General features: G+C 34.4%; 1 protein-coding gene across 1 annotated transcript in view; it reads left to right on the top strand.

The window, feature by feature from the left end:
• The first annotated feature begins 302 nt into the window (after positions 1-302).
• Positions 303-26,045, top strand: part of LOC124634645 (suppressor of lurcher protein 1-like) — a 90,270-nt gene continuing 64,527 nt past the window's right edge. The window contains exon 1 of the mRNA XM_047170305.1: positions 303-447. Within this exon, the coding sequence (XP_047026261.1) occupies positions 442-447 (6 nt within the window). The 5' untranslated portion in view covers positions 303-441. The remainder of the gene's footprint in view (positions 448-26,045) is intronic.

Genomic DNA, 26,045 nt, shown 5'->3' with positions numbered 1-26,045 from the left:
TAGTCACACAACCACATGTTCAATAAAGCCCGCTTTTTATTTAGCAAAAAATAAAACGCCGCTTTACATTCGACCCCGATAAAAATAATTTAATGACTTAATATTTTTTACTGTACGTGTAACATTCGCATATTTGTGAGTTTTTACAAAAAACACAGGCGTGTGAGTAACAAAATGTAGAATTTACACCTAGCATCACCGTGCCTTTAGTCTGTAATATACCCGTGTACTACGAATATCGTAGCTCTGCAGTCAGTGTAGCGTTATCGCGATCTCGAACGGACGTCTACGCCGTAGCGTGTAGCACCGTAGTTCGCGCTACGAATCGCACTCCCAAAGTGACAGCTTGATATAAAAGTCTTTGAAAAAGTTCAGTAATATTTTTGTTATTTCAAAGTGTTCTTCAGATCGTGTTGTGTAGATTTGTTCCAAGATTTTTCAATGAAAGTAAGTATTTAATGAGTTTATCTCGAGTTTTTATTGCTCAAAGTTTTGTTTGTTATGGTGTCGCGAAGATGTTTCATTATTTATTTTTGTGACTGAACTTTGTGTTTCTTGTGAAGTAATTAGGGAACTAATTTTGTTTTCGTTTGATAATTACTTATTGATGGTTTATAATAAATTGTTTCCTTAATTAACTTTAATTAAAATGTTTGCGTATCAATCAAAGTAAAGTAATTGAAAGAAACTTCACAGTACAAATTGATCTTGAATTGTTTATGGCAAGTACCTAATCAATATACAATTAAGTTTTGGCCCATTTATCTAAAGAAGTTGATATTGAATTAATAATGCAGATCAGTAAACAGAGCATGACATGAATATAACGTAGCTAATATGGCAATATCATCCTCCTCATCCTCCGAGCCTTTTCCCAATCATGTTGGGGTCGGCTTCCAGTCTAACCGGATTCAGCTGAGTACCAGTGCTTTACAAGAAGCGACTGCCTATCTGACCTCCTCAACCCAGATACCCGGGCAACCCGATACCCCTTGGTTAGACTGGTGTCAGACTTACTGGCTTCTGACTACCCGTAACGACTGACAAGGATGTTCAATGACAGTCGGGACCTACAGTTTAACGTGCCATCCGAAACACAGCCAATGGTGTCTAAGATATACTTAGAAAGTACATACAAACTTAGAAAAGTTGCATTGGTACTTGCCTGACCAGGGATCGAACCCGCGCCCTCATACTTGAGAGGTTGGTCCTTTACCCACTAGGCCACCACGACTTTCTAATATGGCAATAGTTATATTTTAATACACCAACTGCTACACCAAACTATAGAAAATTTTCTATACATATTAGTTCAAAAACTGGCAACAAAATGATATTCAATAATTTAAAAGCGAGGCCGACATCTGGCCATATAAAGTGTCAAACAATTTCTTTATCACACTGAAAAAGTTCTCATTTGATATTAAAAATTCAAAGGTACTCGTGGAAACTACAAAAAAGTTTTGCCACATTTCCATCTACCCACGTTTGTTATAACGCCCACATGAATGAAAGCATTGCTCACCTGGGTCTCGAAAAATGATAATATATTTCATAGACTTAAAGTGGAAACTTTTAGTCGGCTGATAGCTTGTTTGGGCTCATAAATCGGTATGAAGCTGAATGGTAGTACGCACTTTAAAAATATCGGGGATTTAGCTGGTATCAGAGCGACTGAAAACTTTGATAAGAATCAATATTTTCTTTAAAAAATAATTGCCAAGCTATAAGTTGACCCTATGTCAACTGTTGCCCGACTTTTTGGTTTGCAGTGAGCCTTAGTCAAACATTATGCTAACCTACTTGTCATAATCTTATATAGCCTTAAGTCAGACAGTCTAAAAATCTAGGCATTAACATAATTTAATAAATCCAATCAGTCCAGAAAAATATATTTTTTTCCTTTTCATCTTTACATTTTATATGTTTTAGCACTGATGTAATAAAGTACTAAGGCCCTAATCAACTTTTATTTTCAAAACTACTTAACATTTTTGCTTGCTTAGTTCTGAAATAAAAATATTTGTAACGGATCTGAATAATTTTCATATTTTCACGCTCATAATTTTAGCACTATGCATTTCTTATCAAATATGCAGCCTAAGTTCCAATCTACGATAGCAGCTTTGTAAACTGTGTGGGTGCCAACCTAATCCTATTCACGACTGCTTAACATGGAACGTAAGGTAGGTAATGTCATTAATTTAATATAACCTGAGTACATCGACACTTTACCTTGGTAGGAAGCCGAAGTAATTTCGTTTAGCGATTCAAAAATTTGTAAGTAGTTGATACTTATAATAACCTACATGGGATTATTGATACTTAAACTTTTTGAAGTGTCTAGTCTATATTGATTAGTTGTTATCTTTTAACGACGCTAGACCTAATTTGTCTGTAAAATGAAGGTTGAATGAAAAAGAACTACGTGGGTCTATGATGAATTGTTTGCTTTTAAAATGTAAATGTATAATATATGTAGAATCGTGATCAATCACAAGACAGCATGTCTACACATGACACAAAAGGCATGTTCTTTTCTGATTGGCCAAATCATATGGAACTAGCGGTTACCCGCGGATTCAACCGCGTCTCGGGAGATCTTTTTCTCATATCTAGATAAAACATAACCTGCAACATTTGAGAATATTTTTGATGTCGGTTTAGTAGTTTCGGATTCTTTAGGCTATAAACCATGGTAAACCATAGAAACAAAGAAAAATAAAAATAAATAGATTATTGATTGAAAAAAAAAATCTTTTAGGTTTACCAAAGCAACTGACTTAGTTATAGCTGTGATAAATATCATATAATAATCAAGACACATTCATGCATCATTGAGCAAGATAAGCAATCGCTATTAGGCTTATCTCACACCACTGAGACGATTTCGGTGTGTTAGACACCTACTCACACTTACTAGTTACGCTAAAATACAGTACATAGTGCTGTGAACTAAAAACTTAAATATTGTATTTACTATACATAAGTAGTATCGTAAATACAGTTTATTTTTAAAAAGAAGATAATGTTCAAAATTTTTTTTTTAATACTACCAGCTATTTCCCACGGATTTTCTCGCATCCCAAAGCAATTAGGCGTTCCTAAATCAAAGTTTGCCTTGAGGTAACGTGGTGATTAACGCTCATTCTTTATCGGTATGAGGTCTGTGACCTACCGTAGGAAAAATGACAGTTTCGAAAAAGTTTTCTTTATTATAAGTCTGTTGTAGCAGTTCTTTATTGTGATTTCGACCGTTATACCGTGAAATGGTTAATTCATAAATAATTATTATTACTACCTAATAAATTCTCATTTGTTTTAGTAACAGGATATTTCCCTTACATTCAACATAAAAAAAAAACATTTAACATTTATTCCAAAAAATATATATATCATACTAATTCACATTCACATAGATACTCGTAATTATAGGCATCTATTACGATCTGTACCAGATGTGACTTGTACCCAACGGATACCCAATAGTCTGTCAACTGAAATATAAGTAATACCGAATATTTGAATAGTGGGATAGATGGCAGGTGCTTCGGGTAAAATATTGAAATTCAGCCACATCTGTGGCTCGAAGACTAACTATTTAATTCGAAGCCGATCACAACTTAGTTTTGGGACGGAAAAGCTTGGATTGTTCCTGTTTGTAGGTAGGTACCTATGTACTTTTAATAGTACCCACATACTACAGACTAAACAGTCGGCCGACAGTTGCCCCGATGTCTGGCAATTTTTTTACAACTTGAATTGTATAGTTTTCTCAGCGACACCCATAAAATATTGTAAACACTTCTTTTTTTTTTTAAGAAAGTCTATGGAGTTTCTAGCCGGTTTTTCTCCATAAGACACACTCTTTGGAACCGTGCAACTAGCTTGACGTTCTTAAGCACCTGTGATATACCTGATCGTGGTAATGTGCGTGCTACCATTCATCTTCATACTGATTTATGAGCCCCAACAAACTATCGGTCGACTAAAAGTTTGCTGTGAGCGAGAGCTCTAATTATTTAATTCGACAAGTTTAGTAGGGACTCAAAAGCTTGAATTGTTCCTGGTTGTACCTACTTATAATGGTTTTGTGTAAATTTTAGAATAATTCTATGAGTTATGGTGTAAAGGTGAGATTTCACTGGTGACACACATAAATATTTGTTCTGGTCTACTCGCTCTTGCAAACAGTAGGAAATTGCGTGCGAACATTTCTAAAATATTCGCGAAATTGCAACCTTTGTGCGCGAATACATAAGCAGAGAACTTGCGCCGACACGTTTTCAATTTTGGTACAGTCTTGTCATAGAAGTAATTTTTGCACCTTTGTTTATACACACATTGTTTCTAGCTGCAAACGGTATGATGCTTACTCATGAAACTAATAAGCATCTTGGACTATATTGAAACAGTATTTTTACGGTCTATGACGGTTTTACACTTTTTTGAAAAAGGAAGAGGGGGTTTTCTACAATTCATTTTTGACCTGATCTTTATTATTTAAATGATCTTATATCCATATATATTATTATATAGAAGCGATGATTGAAGCTCAAGAAATATTTCACATAGTCTATAGACATAAATATTAGACTTCAAGGTACTTGACCCCACATAGAGGCAGAAGTACCTCTAGATATCATAACATTTCCCTGGACTACCGCACAACTAAAAGGTTATTTCGGTACCCAATTCTAAAGAAAGCTTCAAATATTGATCATGATATTACTCCGGTAAAAAGTACTTCAAGTTTTTGCTTATAAAGTTATTGAATTATGAAAAAGGTTGACGGGCGCTGTCCGTCTTGATCAGATAGCTGGTCGGTGATATGGGTCAACGGACAATTGCAAACTTTTTCCAAATTCGTATAAATCAATGAAAATCTGAGATTGTTTGCTCATGCTACAGTAACTTTTAAGTAGCCTAGTTGAAGTATTTGTTTTGTGAAGCGCCTTTTTGTTATTTATTGGGTAGCTAATAAGATTCTCTGTGAGTTAAACTTTTTTTTAAGTTAATTAACTTTGTCCGTTTCCAATGTATCTAAGCTTTTTAAACGTACATTCGTTTTCAGTAATGTTAGAAAGTTAGGATAAACAAAACATGTAAAAATGCTGGTGTCTATTCGTGGATTGAGATTGTTTGATAAAATTAGTTATGTAATCTTTTCACTTTTCGTCAAGTATGTCAACCCCATTATAACGACTTTGTTCCAACTGAATACTAGTGACTAAACTTTCAAACAACCCAAAATATCTCACTTAATATTATTGTCTCGCTTTCTAACTAAAGTTAAATATTACTATTGCCATCTTTCACTAGCAGGTGGAGGGTAAAAGAGACAAATAGTTTGAGCTGTCAAAACTAGTTAACTATATGGTGAAGTTTAGCTTGTAATCTTAGTTGTTCGAGCAGAAGCTCATTGTAATGAAAAGGGTAGACGTTTTGTGCTCGTTGCGGAGTGAGATGTTGATGACGTAAATTAGAAAGTGAAATAAACTGTAAAACAATCATAAAATGCATATTGAGAGGAAATTAAATTATCTAGCATTAGTTAATAAAATAGCTCCATATTAAAATGATAAAATATGAAATGTCAGTAAATCGTGTAAAATTTAAGTAATGTAAATAATTTTTGACACATAAACAAATGAACACTACAATGGAGTGCAATTTTTTTTTACTGAAACTTTTTTATTCATTTTTTTTAAAGGCAGGATATCAACATTAAAAAACGGTTTTGAACAACTACGTGAAACCGAACAACTACGTGCAATATACGCTCCCATTTGTATACAGTTTTCAAGGAATTCGTTATCAAAGGTGAATTTTGAGACTCACCTCTACCTATTAATTGAAATTTCGTAGAAAGCGTCAGCCTATCATATTTGACTGGAACTCGGAATCAAAACAAAATAAATACTACAGCCATTGTTAATATTACTTCTCTAAAACTTCATTTTGCACACGCAAACCTCACGTAGTTAAGGCTCACCAGACATAGTACAAAATCGGATAGAATTCTTGGACGTACATATTTAATTTATACGTCAAGTAGATGTTCACGTTTTTGTCTGATTTTATCTGAAAAACTACGTGAATGAAAGTGAGACAGTTATCTTAAGAATACTGAGCATTACCTTGTATTCAAACTCTTTTCTGCTCCTCAGAAACGCTTGTACACCAATGAGAGCCAATAGGTGTCAGTAATGAAATATGCAAATTCATAATCAAAATTATATTTCTTTAGCCGGGTGGTTTATAAAAAAATATCCATTTAGGTAAATATGCCTAAGTCACGGTGAAATTAGCCGCACCCTGTAACATTATTAATGAGTTTCCGATATTGCTCCCATTCTGCTTCTGAATTTAATAACCTGCCCAAAAATTTTGAAATCTGCACCATTTTTAGGGTTCCGTACCCGAAGGGTAAAACGGGACCCTATTGTTTTCGCTCCTCTGTCCGTCCGTCCGTGCGTACGTCCGTCCGTCCGTCTGTCACCAGGCTGTATCTCATGAACCGTGATAGTTAGAGAGCTGTTTTCACAGATGATTTATTTTTGTTGCCGGTATAACAAAAAATACTGAAAACTAGAATTAAATAAATATTTTGGGGGGCTCCCATACAACAAGCGTCATTTTATTGTCCGTTTTATAAATAATGGAACGAGACTCGGAAACGGACTCGCACTTGGCCGGATTTTTTTTTTATTATCAGCAGTTTTCAATATTTCTCCTACTTGGTAGGTGACTCAATTTAGAAATCCGATTTACTTTTTGAGCGTTATTTATGGGGATCGGATAAGATGTGGTTATGCCACGGTGTGGGTATCATCATATTATGGGATTAGAATGGTTTTATATTTGAATAAATGATCCCATACTTAAGCTGCCAGCGGTGGGCGTTCGAAGGCGGATAGGATTGTCATTTATGGAAAAAGTGGTAAGAAAAAAGGATGTAGGAAACAAAAAGATATCCTTTCATCCAATCAATTTACCACAAATCACTGGCAATAATCAAAAACAATTACAGCATCCCTGTAGATTTCCTTAGAGATTCCAAATTGATCTCAGTCGTTACGGAAGCGTCTATCTAGGTCTCTTAAAACTCTCGGCGTCCTTCGATCATTAGGCCTTTTTTCGGTTCATCAAATACCTTCCAGATTTATAGCCTCTAATAGATCCTCATCAGAGTTACATGAAGTCAATGTTGCGTGGACCTTGTCCCTTCTTATTGACATAGTTTGTCCCTACAAAGTGACCCTGTCTAATTGTTTGGTCTTTCTTTATACAGCTGTTGGCAACTGCGTGAAGTAACATATACCTTTCAAACAATATTGTAGGTACGTATGTGACGTTGACGTTGCAGTGTCGTGTCTGTTTTGTTGGTCAAACTTTTGATTGATGTTGACATAAAAGGTAGGATAGCTGGAATGCTACTATTTTGGTCAGTGAAAGGCCAGCTACACATGTTGGTACCAACGTTTGAATCATATTGTATGATCCTGAGGGTTCTTAGAAACTGGACGAAAAGATGGCCATACTTTTAATGTTGGTAGTAATGTTGGCACGAGTGTTGAGGACAATTCCAATTTCACGATTTGCAGTTATCCAGATGAGGGAGTGGGGTGGGTTGATAAAAGTTATTTAATATTCCTATAGGTAATAAAATAAATGTTTAAGTATATCAATTAATTTAATTAATATAAATATCACATATGCGTATTTAGTGGCTTATACAGCTTTGTGGCTAACCAATAATTTTCATAAAATCAAAAAGGCTTTAGTAAATTACCACTACCGGAACGACTCCGGATAAAGCTGGATTATAATATTATCCTACTATATTACAAAATTAATCATTATAATTGGGTGCTGTGATTTCAGTGGTCAAATCGCAGTTCGCAGATGTTTTATATTGTACATCAAAACAAATACCACTACGAAAAATGTTTTGCCTATTTGGATCACAACTACTAATGGGACCTATCTACTATCTAGCTAGACGGTAAAATATGTTGGCAATAGGCCTAGAAAGTTCTCGAACGTAATCGGCCCTCGTTTCGAAGGACCAATGACAAATAGGTACTCTTTTTATATCTGTGTACCTAACTGACAATGATAAATAAGATTTTCTGGTGAACCTTAATCTTTATAAGTAAAGTACTGTGATCAAATAACAATGGATGGACAAATATCTAATCGTTGTCATGTTATTTCATTGTTATGTTGTAAGACTTGCAGGTGAATTAGCGATTTCAGGCTTTAAACTCCAGGTTTCTCCTCCAGATGTTTTTCCTTCACCTTTACTCAGACAATGGAGTCTAATGTATAGTTCGAAAGTACACATAACTTGTGAAAGTTACATTAGTACTTGCCTGACCTACAATCGAAGCACTGCACACTCCTACTTGAGATGCTGGTACTTTAACCACTACGTCACAACGACATTTTTCTATACAAGTACCTTACCTCACTATTAAATTGCCGTACAAACCTCAAAGAAAACATAAGTGTTCCTTAAACTCCACAATATCATACATTTAACTTGAAGATTAATTCAGAACATTAGATAACGTCTGACCCCCATCCAAAACTTACGGCCTGGTCAAAGGCTCGATTAATGAAAGGCCTCTACGATTAAGAAGGTAAACCCTTCCTTTACTGCACTTAAATCTCAATGCCTTTAAATAGTTTGAGTGTAGGACGTAGTTAGGTTAATTTTCTTAGACTAAGGTGGATCACACAGCACCAGGCGTGCGATAAAGTGTATCTGTAAATTATTGCTTCGATGAATTATCGTTTTAGTTCTTCTACTTACCTCTGTCAATATTTTTATGAGTGCATCATTCTACATGAATTATTTTGATACTTTCTAACTGTGCGTATTATGTGGGTGAGTGCTTAGTGCGAGTTTTCGTGAATTTATTTACGGACTCACATGAGAGCGCGTATACTAAGATTTGTATGGAACAAAAACAGCTCCGCCTACTGTCAAAAATTGGAACCTAAAGTAGCGAGTGCCAGTTTACAAATTTTCGAAATCGAATCGCTCGGACTCTCAAGTGAACGTGACAGGCACGGGATTGGTTTATTTCTGCCGTGATGCGAGTGCGAGATTCAGATTTTGACAGATCGAATAGTAAATAAATACAAACGCGATCGAATTTAACCAAAAAGTTTTCACGAAGATTTTTGTGGTGAAAGTGAAGTGAGGAGATATTCGTATATCAACAATTAAGTTTTTATTTAGTGAAAATAATACCAAAAATATGGCAGGACGCTTTTTCTTTGCTCGGAGGATATTTGCGGCCGCAAAGGCCCAAGATGAACGCAACAAAAGCGCCAGAATTGGGGCAAGGGCTTGCGCATTTTTTAATTCGTTAGTTCACCTCACGGAGACGCAATTTAGACATAGATATAGATTGTCCAAGAAGATTTTTAAGTTCTTGTGCAGTTAACTGAGACAAAGCACAAATCTAAAAGTGTTTCCTTGGAACATAAGGTACCTATTTATCAATTCATGTAAGTTACAATATCAATTTCCAAAACAAAACTAGGTATGTATATGATTGAAGAAACTTTCTCCTTCTTTTATTTGCAGGTGCTTACCGCTTTATTCTTTTTTGCCACTGGATCCTATCAAAGGCCAATTAGAGAAGCAAAGCACGTATCCCAAAAAATGTGCAGTGTGTATTTAGAACAAGTAACTGAGGTTCTGACTCATAGAAATATATAAGCTTCCCTAGCACTCCAGGTGCTAGACAAGAACTTGTCTTCATTTTAAATTAATTAATTTAAAACAACTAAAAACTTTTTTCGGGCGTCGCGTCAAACATAAACAAAACATCCAAACAATAACCCCAAAAATTTTGAAAGACAGTCGTCCCATACGATTACATGCTAAAATGACGTCTTTCTAAATTTGGTAGGTTTATCCCACCAAGCGAACGGAACACCAACCTAACAAAAATGATCATCGCTATTCGCCGTGAGGAAACGTGATGCGAGTAATTTGCGAGATGGCAACTCGCACTCGCTTAAATATTGCATTCGGTTCGTTTCAAGTTGACTCGCTAAACTCGACAGTGAAGTCATTCGCAAAATTTTGTTCAACTCGCACTAGGCACTGGTTGCGAATGTGAAGGGTGCACGTACGATAGATTGCTTCTCAATCGCGTTAATTCGTCCCAGTAAAACAAAATTATTACACGTACTAAATTCAAACCCGTAGATCAAACCAATGTCAGTTAGCCTTAATTTAACCATGAAAGAATAACCCTTCTTCTTCTTTTTTCTGTCTTGTTCCCAAGTTACATGGGGTTAGCGCAATATGTTTTTTTGCTTCAATTTCTCTATGTCAGACTTTATACTAACATGTACTCTTTTCTTATCCATGAAAGGATAACTGAAAGCCAAATAAATTACCAAATGCATTAATTCTATTAGCTAGGAAGATTTATTAGCAAGAGTTCAAATGTGCGATTCATCTTCCCAGAGAAATTACCCAAGTTTATACGCCTTTCTATGTCAGCAACGCTGTACTTATAATTCTCTTAGGCTTCAAAACGTTTGACTAGAAGTTTGTTAAACTTCGTATGAAATTATTGTCGCCGTCGTAACGTGGTTAAATTGTGTTATGAATAGGTATTGTCCACGGAGTAAGGAAAAGTCGGCGGAGATGTCATAAGGCAGGTAGTTCAGGCACCTTCTTCTAGGTAAAATACGTACGAAAACGATTACGAGTAAACTAATGAGGTGTTCGTAATCTTTAAGATATCTGTAACGATTTTTGATATTTCGAAAAATCGGCGGGTTACAAAGAAGGCGTAAAAGGGCGGAGACTGTAACGATCCTCGTCCCCAACTCACCGCTTTTTGGGGCGCTATCTTAGGAGATTTTTTGTTATGTCACCTACGCTTGTTATTTTGTCTCCACTGAATTATCTTAAATTAAGTTTGCTTTTTAAATGGAACATATTTGTTTCGGTTCAATTTAGGTCAATAAAGTAATTAAAAAGTCTGTCCTCATGATCGATGAGTATGTTTTTGTAAATTCTGAACTTAAAATACTTAACAATATTAAATTTCCAAATTAATTTAGATAAAAACGCATTGCTATTCAATTGTTGTTAACCTAGAAAACTCGAGTATGTAACCTATTAATGAAAAATAATCGGATCGAGTTTTGGCATAGCATTTGTGAGTACGATATTCTGTTTTCAACCTTATTCTTTGGCATCTAGGTTGTTATTCCAATATTATATTCTGTGTCCCCTAATCTTATTATGTATTGTTTCAGAATCAGAATGCAACATAATCACAGTTATAGGAGCATGAAGGTATGTTTAAAGTCGCAACTTAAATATACATATAAAATAGGTATGAAAAACAATTGGGACAAATCTATTTTGGAACACTTAAAAAACTTTTTATTTACTTACTAAGCGATCGGTGTAAAAATCGGTATAATTTAACACTTTGTTCATGATGTAAACTCTTTTCACTGAAAGAGGAAATTACGATACGAAAATAACAGTAATTATAGTTCGGCCATTCAGAGAATGCGTTCCTGACACGTCGCGATTGAACTGACGACGTAACTTTGCAATGGCGTTGCAGTTACGATAAAAATATTTTTGCTGGTTGTTTACCGTTTTAACAATTGAGGAGCATTAAAACAACATTATTATATCAATAATCAATGAATGTAGTTACGTCGTCAGTTCAATCGCGACGTGTCAGGAACGCATTCTCTGAATGGCCGAACTATAATTAAGTTTATTTTTTGTTAATTGCTATTTTCGCGTTACTTAATTGTTTAGCTTTTAAAATTCATTTAGTAGATTCGTAAAACTTAGTCACTTATTATCAAAATATGTATATTTTTGTATGTATTTCATACTTAGTACCTATTAGTCGTGTCAAAACCACAGCCTAGAATCGACCCTGTCCATTTTATGATAGCATAGATCAGAAATCTCTTTAGTTGTCTACTTTTCCTTACAGTATACGTTTATTTGGTTGTCAATATCGCAATGTTGGTACTTGCTGAGCACTCCGATAAAAAGTCTCTTCAATTCTTTCTTAGGTTTTATATTCGTGTTTTGTACATACAGCGGGACTGTTTATTGCAATTTTACCAACATTAAGATAGTTTCAAAATTACTTCTTGTTGTTGAGAAGTAACAAACAGTAGAAACAACACGTTTCTTTTGAATTTATCATTGTAGATACTAAAAGATGATCTCACATACTCATAACCTGCATACCCGGTATTACTTAGTTCAATATTTACCCTATGATTTCCCCTAGGACATAACAGGCGTTGAACATAACTTACTATTACGAAGGAAGTAGTAACTCTAGTGTAGTTTAGTTCTAAGCTAGTTTACGACAGCTGCCCAGATAAAATTACTAGGTAAACTTTAGAGTACCCGTAAACTGCAAACTTTTAGTCGGCCGATAGTTTGTTAAAGCTCATAAATCAGTATGAAGATGGATGGTGGTATGTAGCTATAAATGTGAACGTATTTTTTTATTTACAACAAAAATATGTGCAAAGTTAGTTACATGTTTTTACAAAAATATTATAATCAGATTTATTTACACAAAAACTCAAAAGCGTCAAAACACTCCTCATCGCTGTCGACAGGGAGCGTGCCCAAAAGGCTGGGAGCATTGTAATGCTGGATGGCAATGCTATCCTTTGTCCAAGGTCAACCAGCCGTTTAGCTATGACTGAAAACTTTGATTCCAATCAAAATTTTCTTTAAATCGGGTCATCACCGTTACAGCCTTTTAATCGTCCCAATGCTTGGCACTGGCCTCCTCTCACACGGAGAAGGCCGACTGTTGGCCAACAGTTTAGTCTGCGGTGTGGAAAGAACTGTGTAAGAGTATCCCTTAGTTTTACCAAACTTTAAGATCGAACCCTTTTGCATGAAGTATTCAATAGTTGGATTATAATGGACCGGTTGAGGCTCGGGAATTCCGTTTAGTTTATCTGTTAGGAAGTGTACTTTTTAAAGTTTTTATTGAACCTTTTTTGTGGGTATTTGTTACGTGAAGTATGTGTAGAAGTTTTTTTGTAGATTAAACTATTTTTGACAGTTAATTTAGTTTTCTTGGTGAATGACATTACATTTGAAGTAACTTCCAAGTATCCGTGCTGCAATAGTGCAATGTTATAATAATCTCCTTAACTTTGCTTTTATCAAGGTCAACATGTTTGAACCCTAGTATTAGATAAGTAGAAATTTGTGTTTCGACGTTGTCATGTAGTGGCGAATTCGAGATCATTTTTGAGTATCTAAAAGAACATACCAGACTACTGACTGTAAAGAGTAGGTACTGCAGAATAGTCATTTGTTTAACAATGAGGCTCCTTAATTAACTGGTTTTATTAAACTTTAAGTAACCACTTAGTCCTTCTAAACGACACCTACATATACGAAGTTCGGACTTTTTATTTTTAACCCACCTTATAGTACCACCGTAAATTCAACTCTAATTGCACGGACGCAAGGTTGTATTTTGAACAAAAGTTCACAGTTTTATGTAGGTACATTACGACTGAAAAATTGTGAGTAATTTTTCAAACTTATCTTTATAATATTTAACGTTATTTTCTCCAGTACCCAAAGTATGAATATGAATTACTATTTTAACGTTTTATACAAAGGTTTAACGTGTTTATTTTATGATACCATTGTATTTAATATACCTTACATTTAATTCTAATAGGTCTATCTTTTCTGTAAATTCTGTTTTGAAATGATGTTTTCAATGTATTTCATACAACCTTATTATCATTACAGACTTTAAGATTAAAAAATATCATATTACCGACTTCCTATACTTCCAATATGTAGAATCTTGTTGAAGTCACGAATTCACAATCGCTTTGAAGCCGGTTTCAATTTTGCTATTCTTTGCGACGATAACTTGGTCCAGTGAAATGGATAACTTGGAAAATATTATTGCTTTGTACAAAAACTTGCTTGCAGATCAGCACGAGAATATTTAAAATTTAATAAAATGTTTTTGCTATCGTTTTGGTAATTTCCAAACTAACTACTTAATTGTAAGTACCAATTACGTAATAACACTCTTTAGTAATATCTCATAAATCCTAAAAAATGTTTTCTTAATAGATAAATCAACAAACTAAAAAAGTCTAAAAACAATTTTTAACCGTTTTGTCCCATTTGTGTGTTAGGTAAAAACCAACATTGACAAAACAATCAAAAACGACCACTCCTGTCATACAGCGTTTATGTATTTTAAAATACCGCTTTTCAGTAAACACCAGTAGCACTAAAGCAACGTAAACAAATTGAAAAGTTCTGAACCAGTAACAAAAGGAGCTTCAACTGTCTTCTACCCTCTTTATACTTACTTCAATCATTTCCTCCACTATTCTCTCAGACTTGTGAAGTATCAAACTTACGACATCTAATTTGTACTACTTTCCCAGTTATTTGTTCTGGCTGGCAATACCGATATGTTTTATTTTTTTTTATCGATGCTCTTTTATTTTTCGAATCGAAAAGGAATCTGTTCTGTTTTTGAAATAAATGACGGTTGAGATACAGATTTATATTTTTGATAGTCACTTGTTTACAGTTTTCTTCTTTTAGAAAGTATTTGGATGGCAAGGTATAACATTTTACAGCCATATAGCAAAAGAAGAAGAAGTACGTGTTGCACGCCTTGACATCTTCTTGTCCGAAAAAGATAAATGACAGTCATTGCCCCTAATAAATGTATCGTGTCATGTGAAGATGATTTCTGATTAATTAAGCGTCGTGTACATTGATGATTGAATATGTATCATTTTGCTTGTGGCAAAATAACATAAAATTTTACTTGAAGCATAGAATTCCACCTGCCTTAGCCCATCAATAGATGGTTGCAGTTGCTGTCGTTTGTATATTGTGACCACGATCGCGTTCTTCCCAATAGACAGACCATAACGTTGAAAATATAAGGGATTGGTGAGGTCACATGTGTGCTAAAACTGTGTGTACTGACTCTTTTCTCTGTACTTAGATAATCACCCACCAGTATCTCTGATGATATATAGAACTTCTTCTTACATACAGAATAGGGTCGTAGGTATACAAGATATTTCTAGACTGCCTTATTAAATTATGATACTTATTACTTATATCTTCAGGCAAACAGTTGACAAGGGTGTGATAGTCGTTAATTAAGATTTCTGTCGGCATACGTACAATTAATTCTATTTAATTAATATGTACACAAATATACCATTTGTATTATAACATTGCTTGAAGTAGACGGTTATGAGCAGCTATCGCATATTTAAGTACTTGACATTCTTCTCTTTCATATTACGATAGAAACTCTCGGATCCATACCTATTTTTACCAGGAGGAAAATTCTCATTAACCTTCCTCCACCTAGAGACGGTGGTGAGGTGTGTCTGACTCTAACCGGCTAAAAACCCACTTACCTTCAATTGCCTTTTGTCGAGGGCACGGGTATCGCCGAAGCATTCTGCACCTATCGGATCCATACCTTCGCCGAAGATGAAGCAGCTTAACCTTCCGTATCATTGAGTATACCTATTTTAGCTGGACTTTCTAAATTATTATTGAGTATAGGTACCTATATTACCTGGGCTGTGGGATTGTTCGAAAGAGTTACCGCGGCCCTGATACATAGGTCTAACACTTCCCCACACTGCACCCACAGCGGGACGAGTCATTTGATGATTTCCGATAAAAAATGAAAACAATATAGGTATTTTTTTAATTTAATGAGCTATTCTATTATTATATTCAAAAGCTACAAAGCTCTTATTTATTTACAGACAACATAAACGCTTGTATTAAATTAATGTTCTGTCTCTCATTTTAATATCTGCCTACCTTTTATCAAAAGACAATAATAGCAAAGTAGTCTGAATTCCCTGAAATTGTTTAGTTTATATTAATAGCAAAATTTTAATTAAAGGCACAAGAATCGTTTAAATCATCATAAACATTAATTAGACAACATTTCTGATTTTCGTTTAATGGTCTGACAAAGATTTTGATTATATTTGAAGAGTTTTAGGTTACAATATTATTTATGTTTAATTGATTTTTGTATACTTAAGTAGTTTATATTTATGTACTTACGCAGTATTTGAAAATTCATTATTTGGAAGGTTTTAGAAAAATGCAGAAATACTGCTATGATATGGGTCTTGATAATATGTTCTAATTAAGTGATTTGCTCTTCTGAATTTTCTCGGTTCTGATCTTGTCCGATTAATGGTGAAAACAACCAACATACTTATCTGCCATTACAGATGAGTTTTAACCTAGTTTTAAAAATTCTCCTTCATTTATGTTGTTGTTTCCATCAATATATCAATATTGAGTTAACAACCTCCATTATAGACTGCCATAATGAACGATCATAAAGGTCCCATAGCTAACATTTAATATAATTATGATGTACCCTCATCCATAACATCTTAGGCATTGGGTCTTAACACATTACTAGATTTATGAGTTATGGTCAAAGTTGAGATAAACTTGTTACTTAACGCAACCACTATATAATTCAGGTTATATTATTATAGGTATTATAAGCGGTAAAGTTTGTTTGGATGTTTGCTGCGCTTTTGAGCAAAACCAACTGAAAAATTCTCGAGTCATAAGCAGACACTAGTAGGTTTTATAAATGATAAAAAAAAACTGACTATCCTGGTTTTAGAATGGCGTTATGTATAGAGACTGAATCTTTTGGAAGGACACTGGTTTGTTCATCACAGTGTGTAAGAAGTAGTTCTCTCTAGATGCAAACGAAACCGCAGGTAAAAGCTAGTTGTACATAAACCAACCACTAATGCCGACCGATGTACTTACAAACATCTTTAGTATCTCTTAGCAAACGAACTTGGCGTATTTATTCGGTCCAACTTTAGTTTTGCGAACTTTTAAAGTACTTCCACTGCTCAGTTCGTGAACAAAGGTAGTTGAGAGACTCGAGTCTAACAAATGGGCATCGGACGGAATTAAATGGCGGGGAAACTGGGGGGTCCCGTATCTCTTGTTATGCTAATATTTGGCCCCGGGAGATGACAAATTGTGATGCATTCTGTGAAAAAACTCGACGGACAGAGACCGTGACGGATGTAGTATTGCCCGTATAAAAACTTCATATCTTACCCTTCATCTTCCCTGAGGAACGCCCAAGGAGTATTTGCTCACTTTTTTTTATTTCTAGTGGTTTATAACCACTTTTTGTGTTGATGCAAAACACGTGTACACTGCCAGTACGTAATTGTATTTTATGTTGGGAACGCTAAGCTCTCGATCCTGACAAATGTCAGAAAATGTCGCCATCTCTAGTAAGATTGAGGCGTGAAGCTCGCGGGGACTCTTAAATAGGGTAGGTACCAATAGTTAAGACTAGACTCAGACGTTACAAATCAAATTATAGTTTTTTCCTTCTTTATTTTTGCAGAACGACAATAATTTTATTTTTACAAGTCGTTAGGAATTACCAGTACCATTTTAAAACATGATTGAAATTAAGTATTGCTTTTAGTTTGAGGATTACCCATAAACCTTATAAAATAATGTTCAATACTATCCCAAAACTGTAACACAGCTCAAAAAAAATCCCGTATAATAAGAGTATTTTAATATTCATTAAGGCTTCCAATGAAAGGCTTTCCAATCGTCTAGTTATAGATCTCGTGACACTAATGAATTTTAATCCTGGCAACTTTTACGACCTAACGCTGATTTACAAAGGACAAGAATGGAATAATCTTAGAAAGGTATCACTGCCATTTGATGTTACCGTGTTCATTTCTTAGGACAAAGGCGTCTTTGTTACAAAGGGGTCTTGTTAAAACTATAATATCCAAGGAACCTTGACGTGAATATAATTTAATGTTGGAGAAGATTGCTTATTTAAGAATAATAGCTTTTACGTCCCTTTGCATTGGGGCTATCATGTATTACATCGAGCCTAGAGTCGGGACTTAAATGGAATTACACTTAGAGCTGTGTCAGTAAGTTGTTTTACTCTAAAGACTGTATTTCAGCAACGCGTGAGGATTTGATGGAAAGTTTGTGACTTTAAGCTTTGTTAATATAAGTTAAAGTCTCTTTTAGTCTTCGTTTTAAACGGTCTGTTGACGAATGAATTTAAATTGAGAAAGCACATGCATTTATAAGACCAGGAAGAATATTGTGCGTACCACAAAATTACTTCCTATATTTTTTTCGAAACTGTGTTAAACGAAGCTTTGATAACAAATGAACAATATTGCATATTTAAAATACTTTACTATATCTACAAGTGAAGCTTGCCGTAAATATTTGTATTATAAAAGTAGTTGACTGAAATATTCTGTAGAATGCTTATTGTTGAAAAATTCTTGCTTTTGCAGGGCGCATAAATAAAAAGTGGCATTTATAACTGTCTTCTCTATTCTCTAGGGCATAAAGTCCATTTTATTAATTCAGAGGGTGACCTGTCAACGTGAGAAAGGCAAACGCCTTACTATTTAATCTACGAAGATATTGAATATTAAACAAAAACACCTGATTTTGTATTCTGCGTGTCATCCATCCAGGATATTGGTTCTATTATCTGGGAAACTTTGAATTATATTCTCGATTATAAAAAAATGCTTGAAAAAATAAGTGAAATACGTAGTGCTAATCCGTAGCTTCCGATTAAAAAGCGGATGCTGGTTGCGAAAAGACTAGGTGGATGATAAGATAATGTTAAAATAATGAAGTAAATAATGTCGGAATAATATTATTAAATAGGCCTTGTATGAGCGCGGGTGTACGCGAGAGACAATTGATTTTCCGTTGTTTTATAAATTAGAGATTTACAAGAGGATGCTTTATTGCCGCCTTTGACGACTCATTTTGCAGTCGGTAAACAACTGAGTTGAAAACCTAGGTACCTATTCATTCATTATCCAAATACATACATAAAGAAAACTAATAATTAATTACTAGAAGGTAAATAATATCAAATAAGACATGTTTTCTTCAGTATGTCTAAAAGGAAAATTCTAATAAAGACGTATCTAGTAACTAGTACATTTTCCTACTTAATAAAACTTTCACATTGGCATTCAAATATACTGTTTCGACTCGCCTTTGATTTGCAAACATTCGTGGAGAAAACTCGAACGATATATCAGCCCGTAATGGGAATTTTCGGCTGATCAAAGTGCCTCGAAAAACCCTTAAAATGAAGCCAATTTGTTTCTTTTGCTCCGATTCATTTGTCTGCGTGTTGTGTATCTTTTTTTAGGTATCCGAATTGATATGAACAATTTACCTCTACATTTGAAAGAGAAAATGTATCTTGATTTCTCTTAATTCACGATAAAGGATTATGCGGAAACTCTAATTAATCTGAGTCTAAAATCAGCAAGGTAAAAGGCTGATATTTATATTATGCAAAAGAGAGACCTTCTTTAAAATAAAAAGAGGTCAGTTTTTTGCCTACAAAAAAGTGACAGGTAAGGTAATCTATATAGAACCATATTCACAATGTGACCTGTATTGTCAGCTTTAAAAATAGCAAATACTACTAATATTTTTCTCGATATATAAACTAAAAGATTCCACCCAAATCTGTGTCCAGCTTCCAAGAAAATTGCGTATCTAGTAATATATTTTGTTTTGATGTGTGGACGAAAACCTAATCCTTGACGTTAGTTGACGTTGAGTAGGCGGAGAGGCGACAAAAGACACGTTCAGAATCTATTCGGGGTTGCTTCGAGAATAATATGAGTAGTCGACGTAAGATTCGTAAATAAGGACATGTTTTTAGGGATGATTGGGCAAATATTTTGTTTAATAAATGGTGTAGGAGAATTGGTACAAATAAAATGGAGATTCTTTTGAAGACTGATATTTTAGTGACGTTGATTTGACTCTTCTGATGTTTTTATACTATAAATATATATTAAAAAGCTGAAAAATTTGTTTGTATACTCGTTTGAACGCGCTAATCTCAAAAAAATTTAAAGATTCTTCCAGTGTTACGTAGTAATAATATCGAATAATGAGCATTTTTTTATTCAGCTAATTGGAGTAATTCCCATTGGATACGAGCAAAACCGCTGGCAGAAGCTAATGTTTAGCACTAAATTGGCTTTTCGGCAATACAATGATTGTAGTACTCGTGATATTAACACACAGGTACATCTTTGTCCTTTGTTTATCGATATCTGTTCCTAGTTTAGTGTCATAAAACTTCACGACCGTGATCAGGTGTTCCTATCGTACTATCGCCTCTTGTTTTACGATTTCCAAAAGCAATTTCTACCTTTGAAACTACGGAAACATATTTTTTTTTCTTAACTGCCAGTACCATTTCACATAACACCGCTTTTGTTTACTACAGAAAGAATGTTCCAAACTTTTTCTAATTCCGAAAGTGTTCGGACCTTTTTTTTGATAAATCACTTTCTAAGAAACAATATTTCTCAATAATATTGTAGTGTTCATATTTGAGAGTGGCTCAGTTCGTCTAAGTCCGTCTGAGACGTGTCAGTGTTAATAAAAAAGATATGTGTGGTAAAGCCAGGGGCCCGAATCAAGTTGGTCGTAGGAAGGTTACTCGACACCAAACGTAATCCTCTTACCCTAATATGGTGGAAGCCTTTTTATATAAGAAGATATATGACGCACCATGTACGGGATATTAGTGCACTGTATACCCTGGTATATTGTGATCACGGATTAAGTAAGGAAAGATGAGCGGAGATGCCACAAGGCAGGCGCCTTCTTATAGGTAGAATTCGTACGGTAATCATGACTAAACCAATCAGTTTTGAGTGAACTTACGAGGCGTTCGCATTCTCTGAGACATCTGTCAACGATGTTTGGTATTACAAAAAAAATGCTCGGGTCCATAGAATGCGTATTAGGGCGAAAACAGTAACGTTGTTCATCCCCTGCACGCCCGCATTTTGGCGCGCTACTTTTTACGCGATTTTCCGTTATGGCACCTCCGTTAGTTATTTAGTTCTCCATGACAGTGATCCATCAAGTATAAACCACAGTATTCTGCTGCAGCAGTTTTAAGCCAGGCCTTATGAGAATTTTCTTGGAAATGCGTTTTGATGAAAGCTTCTGTTCCGTTGTAACAAAGTTTCCTTTGTTTTCATGTGATGGAATGATAATTAAGTTTAAAAATCGAATATGTTCCACTGACGTAAATGAACCAGAATATCAAAATATTTTTTGTAAAATGTATGTTTTATCAACTTTTGTTTTTATATGGTTTGAGACAGTTTGTCGAAACTACAGGTATCGTTCATTTTACAGGCTTGCCAATAACGAATAGCTAACAACGGTATACTGATAAAATAGGTACTATATTTCATACGAGTATACCGGTAACCAATAGTTGATATTTTGTTTGACCGTAAACACAGCTACTCTATGTGAGCATAAACTTTGTAATCTTCACTTCAATTTCTTTACCAAATTGTGTGCTTTGTAATATTTTTAATCACTCACTTTTTGTCTTTCCATTTGGGAATTGCACTTTTTTATCATAACAAACAAATAATTTACCTACTATAAAAGGGTCAACAAAAAATAAATTCATATTCACGGTAAAAATATTACTTGAGCAAGTTAATAGTTTAAATAATATTCGTATTAATGACGAGTAAATATGTACACACTATATGTATATACATTATTAAAATACTTATCACTTATCTTTATACAAAACTAAAAATAAAATACTATATACATAGATATACAAAACATATTCGTTCAACAAAGTAGGTACTTCATTTGTAATACGAATATTTTGACCTATTTTACAAAGGACAAGCTTATATATGTTTTTGTCAAGTTCTTTTTAGGGTTCCGTACCCAAAGGGTAAAACGGGACCCTATTGTTTTGGCTCCTCTATCCGTCCGTCTGTCCGTCCAGGCTGTATCTCATGAACCTTGATAGTTAGAGAACTGAAATTTTCACAGATGATGTATTTCTGTTGCCGCTATAACAACACATACTGAAAACTAGAATTAAATACATATTTTGGGAGGCTCCCATACAACAAACGTGATTTTTTTGCCGATTTTATAAATAATGGTACGAACCCTTCGTACCGGAGTCCAACTCGCACTTGGCCGGTTTTTTTGAATGAATAAAGCTTTTGTTCATAACAGCCGCTATTTAGCCTCGCAAAATTTCATTATTTTGTTAGCGTAGATTTTTAGCTAACGCAAGCAATATTCTTTGGTTAAAATTCTTTTGAATTTTACGTAGAGTTATAAATAGCATTTCGATAGTGACGCCGAGAATATGGAGAGAAAAAATTACATGAAAGTTGTTTTTTTTTCATTGTTGTTACAATATATTTACTTAATTTAATCAAACATTGTATCTTTACAATGTATGTAGATTGGTTTTGTAGTTGCAACACATTATCGCTACAGTTTATCAAAAGTGTATAGATCTATAGAAAGCTATCTATATATTTTTTTTTTTATTTTGAAAAAATTTTTTTTTTCATATTTTGACCTAATATTCCATCAATAATCTAACTTCAATTTAACTCCCATACATTTTAGTAGGTACCCCAGTGTTTATCTCATCGTTCAGTTTTCTTCAGGAATAATTTCTCCCCGATCTATTCACTTTACGGTTAGTTCGTGGTTCGCAGGTGGCGCTATCTATCGTCGTCAGATATTACTTAAGTTTAAGATTTATGACCAGAGTGGATTTCGTTACGGTTTCTTTGGTAACATGATAAATTGGAGTAGATCAGATATTTGAACGATTAGTGAGTGATACGTTGTGATTATTTGTGTTTTATTATTAGATTTCTTTATCATGTGTAGTTCTTTATCTGTGTATTGTATGTGTATGAAACTCTGCTTTGGCTTATAACGCTGGAAGGAGATAGTATAGTGTTGTGATTTTTTGTTGGTTACTGTTAAGATTTTGATTTTAGATAAAATATGATATAGACGCTTTAAAATATCTCCTTATGTTTGAAACATTGCTCTTTATAGGTAAACAGTTTTTCAGCTAAATTAAATCTGAGGGCACGGCAGTGCCCCAGCCAAGACTCGAGCAAAGCGGGCACGGCCGTACCATCTTTTCTCGAAGCGTTTCGCGGCTATTTCAGCCCCCTGTATCTTCCATGTGAACAAAGCTAGGAGTTTAGGTTTTCGATGATCAAGAGTAAGTATTAGAACAAGCTCAGTCTCAAAATTACAAGACATTTGAATAAATAGTTTACGAGTTATGAGCGATCAAAGTTACACCATTTTGTCACTGACTCACTCACTGACCGATCATCAAAAGTCTAAGGTACTTCTAGCAAACTTAGAACCTTCAAATTTGGCACCAAGATAGGTTATTAGCTACATATAAAGGGAAAATTATAAAAACCTTAAAACTTAATAAAAAAATAGGAAACAAATTTATATTTGCGGTTTTCAAGAACATTGTGTATGAATTTTGACTGCATTGATAACTTTGTTATTTATTTATGTACAAAATGTTACTATTTGTTTTATTGTTACGTAGTGGTATATTGTTATTAAAGTCGTGGTGGCCTAGTGGGCAAAGAACCAACCTCTCGAGTATGAGGGCGCGGGTTCGATTCCAGGTCAGGCAAGTACCAATGCAACTTTTCTAAGTTTGTATGTACTTTCTAAGTATATCTTAGACACCAATGACTGTGTTTCGGATGGCACGTTAAACTGTAGGTCCCGGCTGTCATTGAACATCCTTGGCAGTCGTTACGGGTAGTCAGAAGCCAGTAAGTCTGACACCAGTCTAACCAAGGGGTATCGGGTTGCCCGGGTAACTGGGTTGAGGAGGTCAGATAGGCAGTCGCTTCTTGTAAAGCACTGGTACTCAGCTGAATCCGGTTAGACTGGAAGCCGACCCCAACATAGTTTGGGAAAAGGCTCGGAGGATGAGTGGTATATTGTTATTATGTATTAAATAAACAACATATGAATAAAAAAGCTAGGTTTAAATGAAATTAATAATGATAAAATCTTTCATATTAATGCAGTGCGATAAACACTGCATGCTCGCTCGATAGATGGCGTTGTCCTGGTCTAAATCGCGCTATGGTTTCGTTACATAGCTTAGTATAAGTAGTACTTAAAAAAAAAAACAAATAATTTCATGTGATAGCGTCATCTACCTCTGAAATAAATCTCTTTTATTCTAAAACATATTCGATTAAAAAATTCGACAATTTCGAAATTTTTTAGGTTAAAAAAAAATATTGTTTACGTGCTACTTTAGGTGTACATATTTAGTTTGTTATATATTTAGTTAGTTGCATGTAAGTTAATTTAATTTGTTATATACTTAGAGAAGAAAGAGACCTACAAAAAATAAATTAGATCCCACCAAAAACATTAAATGTAAAAAAAAGCCAATCCTCTACGCAATTCCTCCACCGTAAAAAGTTTTGAGATCGCATAGAAGCCAAGTCCTGTTCTACTTTATTTGTAATAATAAACCAATATTTTGTGACTATATCAATAGTTTTGTTCACATTACAATAATACTGTCTTGGCCATGAGCACAAGTTAAAAGTCGCTCCTTGTAATAATGTGTAAATACCATTGAATTGATAAAATCTATATGGAAATGATTTTACGATTGGACTGATTATGGACTGATTGGAATTTGAGATCACCATGGACTAAACATGCGCCATAGTACATGTGCAGTTCATTGATGTTGGATGATACTGACTGTCGGTCATTTAGTAACAATTGAATAAACTAAAAGTATTTAATTCTGTGATATTAAATAAATAAATAAATAAATAATGTCGGGACACTTTTCACACACGGTCGGCTAGCCCCATGGTAAGTTATTAATTAACTTGTGTTATGGGTGCTAACACAACTGATAAACTACATATAGCTACATATATACTTATTTATGAATACAAATTATAACACCCAGACCACGGCCAACAAGCATGCTCATCACACAAATGTCGACCGAACCGGGAATCGAACCCGGGACCTCAGGTTCGGCAGTCCGGCATGATGACCATTGCGCCGTCGAGGTCGCTTCATGTTTGACTTTCACCTCTCCAAGATATGCTGTATTATATTTGTAGTTTATTGTGCTCATGGCCAAGTCAATATTATTGTAAAGTGAACGAAACTATTGATATAGTCACAAAATATTGATTTTTTTTTTTTTTTTTTTTTTGTTAAATATTGATTTATTATTACAAATAAAGTAGAACAGGACTTGGCTTCTATGCGATCTCAAAACTTTTTACGGTGGAGGAATTGCGTAGAGGATTGGCTTTTTTTTACATTTAATGTTTTTGGTGGGATTAATTTATCAAGATTAGATAGCACAGTGTCACTGAAGTCTTGTCATATCTATACATATAATAAATCTGTAGAAAGTGATTGTTTGTACGAGCATCACGTGAAATCTACGAATTCAATGCAGACAATGCTTATATACAAAAATTCTACGTAACTTGGGGTATTACTTATCATAAACATAAAACAATTTCTAAAGCCATGACTTTTAGTTGACTGTGAAAAAAATTCTTTCAATTATTATCAGAATTTTTGGATTCAATCCAGTTGTTTCAACCATATTTACTAAATTAACTCCTTTATTACGTCAAACAAATGTAGCAGAAACTTCGTTTTTCCGAGTTATTCAAGTACAAAAGACAATCCAATTTCAAGATGGTTTATTCACTTGCGAAATATCGAAACCACAATTTTATTTGGTACGTTAGATGTCAATTGGAACCAAATAATTGGGTATCAATTTAGGCCAAAGAAAATAACCCCATCAATTATTTGTCAGTTAATATTGAGTCGTCTTGATCTGAATCGGTCCACCATTGATAATGGTCCCTTGATCTAGCAAATTGCCAATTATGCTTATACGATTGTAATTAAACCCGTCGGAGTGAATCTTTTTGTTTGAATTGGTAGAATTGTTCTCTAAGTTTGTCGTGAATTAATACCATGAATTGTAATTGGGTGGGTTAGTTGG

This window comes from Helicoverpa zea, chromosome 11 (assembly GCF_022581195.2).
Source record: "Helicoverpa zea isolate HzStark_Cry1AcR chromosome 11, ilHelZeax1.1, whole genome shotgun sequence".
Classification (NCBI taxonomy): domain Eukaryota; kingdom Metazoa; phylum Arthropoda; class Insecta; order Lepidoptera; family Noctuidae; genus Helicoverpa; species Helicoverpa zea.
Note: the sequence above shows the minus strand (reverse complement) of the source record. Positions and strands in the feature narration are given on the sequence as shown.